Below are 12,214 nucleotides of genomic sequence, written 5' to 3'. Positions count from 1 at the left end.
TACTTACGTCCATCAAGGGAATTGTTTTCCTTCTCTTTCCTTTCTCAAACCAATATATTGATCTTACTGCCACATTAAGATGGATGCTCCAATGCACATGTGAAGTGTTTTTTTGTTTGTTTGTTTTGTTTTGTTTTTAAACAAGAAGGCTGTGTTGGTACAACAGGAGGTATGCTGAAATAAAGTACATACTACAGAAATGTTATTAGTATGACTGTAACAGAATAGTTGAACAGCGCAGTCTGGCCTGTGTATCAAAGATCTAAAGTACTTATGTCTAATTTTTGGACATAACTTACCACTTTGAAATCTAAATCATCCATGTGCTTTTGAAAATATGCACCATTCATTTACATGTTAATTCCAGGCTAAACAGACTGGATGTGGATTATATTTCTAGAAGCATTATGACTTTAAAAAGGGTTAAAAAAAAAAAAGGTTGCTCAATGATCTCTTTTTATTTTTATTTTGTTCACAAAGCAACTGCCAGCACTGGGATGAGAACTGTGGGAAGTACCTAACCTACTGCCCTGCCTTACACCTCACACAGTCACAACAAAACCTGTACTTCTCACTCCGAAATAGGTTTTCAAGGAAGGAACTCAAAATTCTTATTTAAAAAATAAAAACAACAACAACAAAAAATCAATCCCTGCTGCACTTCTTGGAAATGTATAGATACTTAACAGCAATTTTAAAAGTTGTAATGTGAACCCAAAGGCACTAAATTCAGTGCCCCTGCAGGCTTCTCCCATGATGCTACAAATGTTTTTGTGACCTGGGTACAAAATGTCTATCTCATGTTTTAAACAACCGTCCATCTCTTTCCTTATGACAAGTGGTCTTGTGAATGTCCATATAACTAAGAAGAATAAAAATGTCATCTGTTCTCTTGAAGATTATGGAATATTTATGTCCCCACAACAGTCATCCTGACACAGTCTTCAGGCTTTGTTGAATTCATGACCTCAAACCCTTTTGATTTTAGGAGGCACTAAATTAATATGACACCTGGAATAATTTGAGCTTAAAGATTGTCAATGGCACTGTTACCTGTCTGCTTGTGGGTGAAGTGACTTGTCTGCTTGCAAATGAACCACTTCCTGTGTGTGACAGTCCCTGAATTTTCTGCTACGCAGCTAAGAGTTTTTCCAGCCGGAAAGAGCTGAGTCCCAGTCCATAAAAGGGACTTAGAGAAAAGGGATTCTTAGCTCTGATGCTAATATCCTTTACCCACCTATCTGAAGCTCTCAGATACCTATGTCAACCCAGGTGTCTAGCACTGGTAGCCACTATGAGGCATATAGAGTTAGAAGACACTTAAAGTGTTAAACTTTGAACTTTTGCTTCAGTTTCTCCATCTGCAAAGCATGGACATTAGTAATTTACTTCAGAGGCCAATTCATATGTTGTTTCTCCCACTTCTGGCAACACTTACGTGGAAACTCTCTTTATTCTCAAACAGGTCACTGAATGCTTCAATCTGAATACAAAAGATGTCCCTCCTAAACTGGATTATTTCTTATGGACTGAGCCAGAGGAAAAACAACCAACCAACCAACCAACCAACAACAACAACAAACAACAAACAAACAAACAAAAAACACAGAAAATCTTCTTGACTTAGAAAAAAATTACTCCATCCTCTGCTGCCATGCCACAATCCAATCTCTCCACTCTACCTCAGACAACCCATTTCCTAACCCCAATACAGATGAGCTTAAGATTTACATGCAAAAATTCACCATGTGCTTCATAATTTTATTTTAAAAGAATCATTGTTCTTCAGAATTTCCCCCTCCCCCCCAAACAGTTGTAATTCAACTTGGACCTCAATCCAAACAGCAGATGTTGGGCTTTCCATGCAGAAGAAGGCTGCCAATGACCCAGAGGATCCCCTCTTATTAATCATGCTGTTGCCACACACATACAGAGTCTAAGTGATAAGAAACTGCAGTGCATGCTACATTCATGTAATTTTAGAACAAATCTGTGCAGGTAGCCTCCTCACGGTGAAAAAGTCTGCTACATTTTGTGAGGCAAATGAAGGAAAAGACAATTTTTTATGGATGGCAAAACACAGCAAGTACAATGCTTATAACTCTTTCACTGATGCTGACAATATCTCAGGGACAGCACTTGAATTGGACCTAGAGATCTAGCTTCCAAAACCTCTGTGCTAACTTGTTATGTAATAATGTAACCCTGCAATGTACTATTTATGGTTGGCTCAGCCAGTCTTATCTAAAGACCTCATAAGAAAAGTTATGCTCTAATACATATGGATTTGATAGCATCTATCTAGGCTAATCAACAGGCATTTTTACAATTCAAAAACTCACAGTGAGGCTGTGTTAGCTAGAGACCTCAGCAGGCTTTCTAAAAGCCACATCAGCCCCAAAGAAGCCTGGTTCAATAAACATGTCCCTGATCAGAAACATATAGACTATAATAGAAGATATCTGTCAGGAACTGTTGATGGTTTCCCTGTTTCACGCTGGACTGGCATCTTGTTCTCTAGAGCAAGTATTTGTTAGCATGCACCAGGCTCCCTGGCTCTGTTTTGGTGCAAACTAAATACTTCTCTTGATGAGAAAAGCCACAAATGGACCATTAGATAGTTTATGCTAGGACTGAGGTCATATAAGCAATACGGATATGAATTATGTGAGATTTGGCTCCCTCCCCAAGACTCCAAGAGAAGTAACAAAAGCCTTTGTCTTGAAGAAATAATGTTGTCCCCAGGAGAACAAGAAGTTTAAGGGCAGTTAAGCTCAGCCCATGCCAGAACAACTCTCAGAGCACATCCCGTCATCAGCAGCATCTCACCGAGAGTGCCCCAGTTCACAGACTTTTAAATCTGAGTATCTTCCCCTTACCATTAGGTGGGCACACAACTTGTAAATACCAAAAGGCTTAGACTGGAGAAGGACTAGAAAGAACAACAAAACCTTGATTTACAGCCAGGAATTAAGTCAGTGCCGGTGCAGACTACACTTCATGAGACAAACCCTGCCACAAGGAGAGCTGCATTCTGCACTGCCTGCAGGTATTGCACGGTACACGGCTGTCTGCATCAAACAACACTGCAGTAATCCCCAACACAGGTGGCATGAATAGTGTGGATCATGGTGGCTATGTATCAGAGGAAAAGTTTTTTTTTTTTTTTTTAAAATGCTTGCTACATGCCCAAAGCAACCCCAAGTGGGCACAAGCTAAGGCCTTCCATCAGGTTACCAAGCATGGCTCTTTTGTGAGACCAATTAATAGTGCTGTTAATTACTTTTGTTAACGTTCAGCTCCTCTGCAGAGATTCTCACTGTCCATTTAAAAAGTTGCTACTTTTCATGCCTGAAAACATGTCTCTGATATAATCCATTGGGTCAGAAAACAAGCCAAAGAGCTTCACAATTCTTTTAAAATCAAATACATCATCATTTTTAAGCTAACATCACAGAGGGTATGGTAGCCTGACTTAAGGTTTTTGAATGACTGTGGTTAGAAGTACTTTAAGAAGTACTTCAAGATATCAAACTAGTGGGCTCCCCAGGTGAAAATAAACACAGCTCTCTCCACAACTATTCTGGAGATTAACTCCTTTCCTGCTAACTACATCTCTCATTGCTATGAACATGGAAAGCAATGACAGCTTTCAACTAACTGTCTCTCTGGAAAGCCAATAGGCCCCATCTAAAACTCTCAAAGCCAAAACAATATAAGTGTCCCACACTGTGATGGCCATATTCCACTTCCACAATAGAATTACCAGACTTCCAGTTACTCATACCTTTACTGTAAATAAGAAAATGGATATTAGACTATCAAAAGCTGCTCAAGGGCTTTCTTTGAGGCATTACAAATAATTTAAGAAAATAAGACTAACAGGGAACATGACTGTGTCATTGCCTGATGTCCTGTTGATTCTAAATTGTTCCCAGCACTCTTGATGAGAACATCACGTGCAAAGAAAATGCAATTTTAATGAAACAGCTCCTCTCCTTCCCAAATCAACACAAATGGTCATACAGCATTTCCATCAAGGTCAAATATTTATAATACCAAAAACGCACCGTGACTTCACAATTGTTTAAAGGATCTTCTGCTTGAAATCTTGAAAACCTTGGATCTCCCACTTCCACTGTTTACTAAGGTTGCACAATCGCATCTGACATGCACAAAACTTCCATTCCCCTTCGGCTCTGGGTTGGTCATCCTTTGATTAATACCACGTTTACCATGAAGCTAAGTTCATTTGAAAAAAGGCCTCCTCCACACACCAAAAACAATCTGCATCATGTGCCATCTTCAAAATTGTTACACGAATTACTCCTGCTCTGTGCCGTGCCACAGACATGCATATAAGAAAATCAATGATGTTACTTACTAGGAACTCCAGACACCAGCCGTAACGGACGCAATACTCGGAAAGCCCGCAGTGCTTTAACATCAAATCCGGCACCTTTTCCTCCTATTGAATTCCCCCCATCTGCTTTGGTTGCTTGTTCTAAAATTGCACTAAAAAGCCTGTAAAAAGAAAGAGGAAACAAGCTGTAGGCAGACAGCAAGGCTTGGGCTAAACAGGAACAGAGATCATCATCATCATAGCACACAAACTATCTCACAGACCTGTGAAGAGTGTCACACATCTCACTCGACATTCGCATATGGTGGAGGAGAGACAGACTCTTCCCATATGCAATAGCCTAATGGTGATGTCTATACCATTTGCAAAACACTTGTTTCTGGAACAGACATAAACACAGCATGCTCCTCCTTCAGCCCAGTGGCTCCTTGCAGCCAGCTATAGACTGCCCCAGCGGCCAGCCTGCCTGGTGGCACCTAGTCGTGTGCTCCCTGCCCTGGATGCTTTGAGATGGCCATTCTGGCCATGCTTCATGATGAGTTTGAAGGCTCACCAACTACAGAGCATGTGGGTCAGGTTCTGAAGGCAGCCTCCAGGCTGCCCTTACCAGACAGTCAGGACATACTCCCTGGGAGTTGAGTGGAAAGGCAAGAAACCACAAATTGTAGGGTTTGCCCCTTCTGCTGCCAATACTTTGCTATCTTTATTAACCAGCCATCCACCTTGGGGAAAAAATCATCATTCATCGTTAACCCAATCGTTAATTATCTGTCACCCATTTTACAAGAAATTTAGATTCACCAAGGTCACTGCAGGTAGAACTGGGTTTAAAACTCAGGGATTCTTCAAGGTGCAAATGTTTAGATAAGGGAGTGTGCTCACATTACGTGCTTGTGTATCCATTTGTAAACCCCTTGATGCAGTGGCTATGGAAAGCACAAAACTGTAGGAGTCTTATTATTAGAATATCTTATTATACCAGTCTTAATGTTTTATCTTGCTAGTAGGAGTAGCTGCTTTAAGGAGAAGATGTCTCAGTCAGAACATATTTGAAAAGGCAGAGCAAGGCAGGAAAGATAATATTCTTCTGTGAAAGAGCTGGAGGCTCACCCTATGTGTTAATAAGAACCTGATTTAATAAGTTAGCTTTCAGGAAGCAGCTTCCATTTTTCTGGTAAAACATTAGTACCTTTGGGGGAGAACGGATTCCTCATGAATTTGCTAATGACATTGCTTTCAGCCTTGAAGTCATCAGTTTGAACCCAGCCAAATTCAGTAGAGGTTAAAAGCTGTTCCAGCCTAAATGGATGTTTGGGGCTCTGTAGAAAACCTTGCCTGCGAATGGCAGAGCCCCTGTGGCCGGTAGCATGCCATGGAAGTACCAGATGTAACTTTGAAGAAGCTGTCTGGGATGCAAGGAACAGCCTGGTTGGAGTGCCCTGGATTCAGCACTGGCTGATTTCTCTCAGATGCTGCAGTCTGCAGTGCCTCTCTCAGGATCTCATCATCCATGTTCCCTAACTGGCAGACTCCACAAGAGCCCCCAAACTGCATAGAAAGCAGAGACTGAGCTGCCTGGTTGCTTTGCAAGGGGCTCCAACCCCTGCAGTCTGTGCTTGAAACCTGCTGATAGGGCCACAAATATAGGGAGCGTGTCCTGGATAGAAAAAGGATTCATTTACTGAAGCATCTAAGCCAGCATATTTCCTCAGCACTAAATCCACACAAAAACATGGATTAGTAGAGTGCAAATGTGAAATTAGTTTCTTAAGCAGTTGGTATTTTTTTTTAATTTCTTATAGAGAGTCTTATAAAACTTGTCAGCTGTGACTGAGGAACTCCTATCTGAATCTATTCAAAGCCTCAACTTCAAGCACTGCAGAAAGATTTAACAACTAGGTAACAAGCGTGGGAAAAACTGTGTGTGGGGAGGTTGGATGCTGAGTTTGTAGGTGTTGCAGACAGAGAAGCAGGATGCAGAGAAGACAAAAACAGAGCCTATGAGAAATACTGAGTTGACTATAGACATCACAGAGAGATAAACAAGGGCCGAGGCAAGGAACATGAATTATTGGAACATATGTATTCCTTGAGCTATGTATACAAATTATACAGAGTCACAATTTTCTGTTGGTCTTCATAATAGAAACACTGTAGGCCAAATTTGGCCTAATATATTTCCAGAAGACTAGTGATTAAGCTCTAGCAATGTGCTCTATTTCGTATTCAAACATTTCTATCTTCCTAGTCAACACAATTCCCATAGTAGATGATGAGTGACATTCCCATACAACAGTCCCAGTCTCCTGGGATCTGCTGGAGGAAAAAGAATTCACTGCAAAAGGTTTCCTACACTGTTTTTCAGCTCTCTTGCAATGCTGAAAACAAAAAAAAAATCTCAAAGAACTGAGTCAGCACTTGCGCATAACTGAAGGTCTGGTCTCCTGCTGCCCAGTATCACTGGACCCCTGGTTTTACCAAACAGCAGCTCTTGCCCCTGCACCAAGGACATTTCTCCTGCCACTAGTGCAACGAGTAAATCACTGGCTGCTCTGGAATTCTGCATCCTAGGAAAAGCTATGCATATCCTAAATTAACTCCAGAGAAACAGAAACACAGCCAGAAAGGCCACTCATTCCAGCGGAGCTGGAACCTGCTTTCTGAGACTAATGCAGCTCTGCTGCAGGCCAGTTAACCCTGTTTGTGTGCTCCAGTACCAATCTGCTAAATGTGCTATCTTGAGGTATCCACAGTCATCTGCCTACTCCTTCAGGAATAATTTGCATCAATTCCCGCATCTCCTCATTTAAAAACCCACATTTAAACTTGAATTGCATTACTCCTGCTAATCCTGCTTTAATGCATTTAACCCATGGTTAATATCTCCCTCTATACTAATCCAGCTTTTGTACTATTGCAATACAACTTCTTGCTTCTCTTATGTAGTATTTCATGTCTTTCCCTTTTATATTGAGGTCTACACTGTGTCCAATCTGACCTACTGGATCTCTATTCCACTCTTCAAATTTACAGTACGTTCTGCCTATCATACTTTGTTGTCCATATTGCCTCCTGAGTTAGGGCATGGGCAGATCTATGATTCATAGCTTACATCTACCACATACTTTTTTGGCAGTAACTTCGTTATGACCCAGAGGAAAAAATAAGTCCTCTTCCTAAACACTACAGATGATGAGACACAGAAGAAAGGTAGGGCTTCTGACTGTCTCTTCCATCATCTTCTTTCAGGAGAAAAACCCACAACCACATACAATTGGTACTTTCTAAAAGCTCTATAAAATCTTCCTAGTTTGTCAGCTAATTGTTCTACAGTCCTAAAAGAGCTGGATGGATGTTAAGGTACTGATATAAAATATGAGGCCAGAGTCCTTCTACTTTGTATTTATATGGCAAAGTCTGCTCTTTGATGAAAACCTCTGGGAAAAGCTATGGTGGAGAAAAATGCTGTTCTTTCTTTTCTCAGGTAGGTGAGTTAGCTCAAATGCATGCTTCAAGCAAGGTGTGAGAGAATTCTGTGCTCACACAGAAATCAAAGTTTGGATGGTATAAAAATGCAAGGGGGTTAATCTCTTGTGGCCACTGAAAAATCTCACCTTTTTTTTTTTTTTAAAGAACACAGAAATCAATCATATTTCTTTCCAGCTACCTACATCCTGCCAGCCTAAATTAATGCCCCATTTTCACTTGGATATAGTACTTTCCCTTGAAGAAGCACAATTAACAACATTTTGATTTCTGAATTTCATCCATGACATGACTACACCTGAACTAAATTCATTTGACAGCCATAAGCTATAAAGCAGAAAAATTTCTGTCACACTCAACGCATGTATGGGCACAGTCCAGTTTTGTTTGTTTGTTTCAGATTTACTTGTGACATATGAAGCCAGCCTCACTGTTTTTCTTGCTCTTACTTTTCTGTTTCTTTTTTGACATCTGAAATATCTAAAAGGCTTTCTCTTTGCTAGATGATTCCAACAGCAACATGGCAGGGCTGTAACCTGCTCTACAGCTCTTCATTTCCTCTGTGGGGAAGGCATGCTGATTTTTATAGCATCAAAAAGAACTTGTCAAGGGCCTCCCAAAAATAAAAATGAAACAGAGAGTTTGGTGTTTCTAAGGCCAAAACTCAGCAGAAAAACACAGCTGAATGAATCCTCATAGGTATAAATAAATAGTAAAGTACAGTGATTTTTTTTTCACTGTGCTTTACAGTTCACCTGTGATTCATGAATGTGGAAGTGTTTGGGTCCACCCTTTAGAAACTCCCCACAGGCCTTTGGAAAGACATATACTCTGAACACATTTTCCAATATGTTCTTAATTTCAGATCCTTTCTAAATACCTTCACTGCTTACCTTTCCAAGTAAGAATGCCTTTCAAATTATGACACCTCTTTTTCTGGCAGAAGCTATGGGTCCTTGGAGGATGACTGTACTTGGCAGACAAACCACAGCACTGACAGGAAAGACATATAGTCTTCTAGAACAACGTTGTCAAGTTAGTCTTCTCTCACGAGAAATTTCCTTCAACAGCACAATGTTAAAGGACATCACTGTTTTATCTGAAAGTTTTATGTTTTCCAAAAGAGGAACAGTAAAACTGAAAGAAGCAGGAAACAATTTGACTAATAGTCAGTGCCTGTGGGTTGTGCCTCATTAGGCAGCTTATGGGTGTGATCTCTACTCTTAACTAATAATGTTCTTATCCACAGAGCCTCTGATTGATACCCACACACAGACATTTTTCTTCAAAGCAACATTTAATGGTACCACTATAGCAGGGTCATAGGCTATTTAAAGATAAGCTAGAATCAAGCTTTAAAAGACTTAGCTGATGAATAAGCAGATCTCCCACACTGCAAGAATGATAAGCTGTTACAAGCCTGCAGGTCTAAAGTGCATCCTTTCTCCGGAAAATGTAGCGGTTGTCTTCAGTTTCCCCTAGAATTTACACTTGGCCCTATATATGACCATGTTCCTCTTACTCTACTCACTTTATGTTAAAACATACAAGGAAGCCAATTATGCTGTATTATCTCTTCGAGACATATTAAACTGACCTAAACAAAGAATCATTTAGGTTGGAAAAGTTCTGTAAGATCATCAAGTCCAACCATCTACCTAACATTACCAACTCCACCTTCAATCCACGTCCCTAAGCATCACATCTACATGTTCCAAATACTTCCAAGGATGGGAACTCCACCACTTCCCTAGGCCACCTTGTCTGTGAAGAAATTCTTCCTAATATTCAATCTAAACCTTCCCTGGCACAACTTGAAGATGTTTCCTTACGTCCTATCATTTATCACCCGAGAAGAGACTGACCCCCACCTCGCTACAACCTCCTTTCAGGTGGTTGTAGAGAACAATAAATTCTCCCCTCAGCAAACTTTCCTCCAGACAAAACAGCCCCATCTCTCTCAGACACTCCTCATATGTCTTGTTTTCTGGCCCTTTCACCAGCTTTGTTGCTCTTTTCTGATCATGTTCCAGCAACTCAGTATCTTTCTTGCAGTGAGGAGCCCAAAACTGAACACACGTCACCCAAGCTGTGGTCGCACCAGTGTTGAGAACAGAGGAACCATCATACGTGGTATACTAGATATACTAGCAGTGTATACTAGGTGGATTGAGAGACAAACAAGTATATAAAACCTGTCTTTTTCTTTTTTTTTTTTTTTTCCCCTCCCTTAACTTCCAACAATACTTAAAGAAGTATTTCACTCGTAGCCTTTTTATTTTTTGTAGCAAGAACAATCACTGAAAATGAAGGTGCTGCCTAAGGCAGAACAAGCATGAATGGCAATTACGACAGTCATTTTTGATGCTTCCAGTATTAGTTCCACATCTTCCCTTCCCTCCCAGACCAAATAACCCTCTCTGCCCAGTGCTACAGCTGAGTCCGAATCACTCAGCTTTCTTCAACAACTCCATCAATGGTCAGAAAAAGGTGTCACAACAAAACGTTATGAGCCTGTATTTTTGCACTTTTCTTCCACCTCTCCTTCTCTATCTCTCTTTATTTTATTTTATTTTATTTTATTTTATTTTATTTTATTTTATTTTATTTTATTTTATTTTATTTTATTTTATTTTATTTTATTTTATTTTATTTTAATGGGGCTACCTCTCTTACAAAATATTCAAACATGCTGAAATTTAAATATGATGTCACTGAGGGGTTTCTGACAGCCCCTGGGAAAAGACGACAGGGCAGAACAGGAACAGATGGTATTGCCACATAGATTTTGCAGAGAGGTTGTGGAGAGAAAAAGCAGTGCACAAGGCTAGTCTGCAGTAGTGTATGAGTGAATTTAAACAGATAAACATCAAAGGAACCCATCTGGCCTTGAAGTGGAATCTGTCACTTGAGATTGCTACTATTTAACAGAGACCTTGGGGTCTTGGCCATGTTTATTATACTTGTGTAATCCCTCCCCAGTTACGTTTTTTGCTCCCCATCTAGAGACTGAGAGCTGCTGGAGGCAAGAGCAGTTAGAAAAGCTGAGAGATGCAGCTTCTATCATTGGCAGGGGAATTAATTTCAGCCTGCATATCATCTTGCTGATTAACTGCCCTAGTAGGAAAATTGAAGAGGACTGCACTTAAACTAGATGTAATGCCACCCTGTGATTTCTGGAGCCTTGCTCTCTTGCATTCCAATGGAAGAGGAAGACGTAACATATGCCCGCTCTTTAAAAGGTCTTTCTCATAGAAATTAAAAGGGAACAATCATATTCATAGGACTTCTGTTTTCCAGTCTTTCTTCATCTTAAGCAACAATCCCCAAGCAGGTGACATGTCTGAGGGCTTTCAAAGGCAGAACCAGCTACACAATCGAACAGTGAAAGTGGAGAGGTTGGGGATTTAACAATTTCTAATGACTAATTTGCTGTGGGATCCTCTGACTGTCGGTAGGAACGAAGGGCAAAGGCAACAATATACTGCTGCAGGCAGAAAAGTTATGCCCGAGTAGGAGATGACTTGTCCTCTCTTCCCCTCACTGGAAACTCTCCTTCTGCCCACTTTTCCCCAAGATGCTGAAAAACAGTAGGGAACAGGTAGCACAAAGCAAAGTTTGCTGACATAATTATTTGGGACCATCATTAAAATAGTCAAGATGGACTTTGATTGGGGGCAGAGATTATGAGGAGTGTTGATCACTGGGACTGTCCCTTTTAATGCTTTTCCTAGGACCTGATGTAGGATTTCCTTATGAAAAAGGTGAAAAGACTGAAAGTTTTTGTGGGCAATGAAACGTTTTAACAATGGAGTGGTGGAAGGATGGGACAAATTACTCAGGAGAAGAAAAACATGTTCTCTTTGTATTCAGGGGCAGTTTATTCTTCATTCCTTCCCTTCAACAACCACAATTCAAAACCCTTGTTTCTCTCTTACCCTCGGCTAGAAAAAGTAGAAGGTGGTTTATTTTGTTTTTATTCAAATAAATTAAATGCCAAGCCTGAAAAACACAGAGAAGAATAAGGGGATCAGAAAGTTGCATCTTAAGGTGGCAATTTGATCCACAATAGTACAATTAGTCTTTAAAAAGGTTAAAGCATCAAAAGGGCCAAAATCAAAAGTGTTGAGGTCACCACCAGAACAGTGTGCTTGAACAACAGAACTTATTTCTGTATGAGTATGAAAACTTGAGATTTAAATTTTTCATCCTTCTTTGTGAAAAGTTTGTAAGATGGCAGAATTTATTTTTCATTCAACTCTAAACTTAATTAAAAGATCGCACCTAGATATTCTTAATACTCGCAGACATGCAAAAAAAAAAAAAAAAAAGGGATTTTCTTCCACCACAGTCATGTTTAAGCAC

At 40.2% G+C, this 12,214-nt stretch overlaps 1 protein-coding gene across 30 annotated transcripts in view; it reads right to left on the bottom strand.

The window, feature by feature from the left end:
• CACNA1C (calcium voltage-gated channel subunit alpha1 C) overlaps window positions 1-12,214 on the bottom strand; it is a 482,661-nt gene that overhangs the window by 188,885 nt on the left and 281,562 nt on the right. For all 30 annotated transcript variants that reach the window (XM_066990241.1, XM_066990238.1, XM_066990239.1 and 27 more), the window contains exon 5: window positions 4,385-4,524. In XM_066990241.1, the coding sequence (XP_066846342.1) occupies window positions 4,385-4,524 (140 nt within the window). The remainder of the gene's footprint in view (window positions 1-4,384; window positions 4,525-12,214) is intronic.

Source organism: Anser cygnoides, chromosome 1 (genome assembly GCF_040182565.1).
Source record: "Anser cygnoides isolate HZ-2024a breed goose chromosome 1, Taihu_goose_T2T_genome, whole genome shotgun sequence".
NCBI lineage: Eukaryota > Metazoa > Chordata > Aves > Anseriformes > Anatidae > Anser > Anser cygnoides.
The sequence above is the reverse complement of the archived record's forward strand: the minus strand, read 5'-3'. Positions and strand labels throughout refer to the sequence as shown.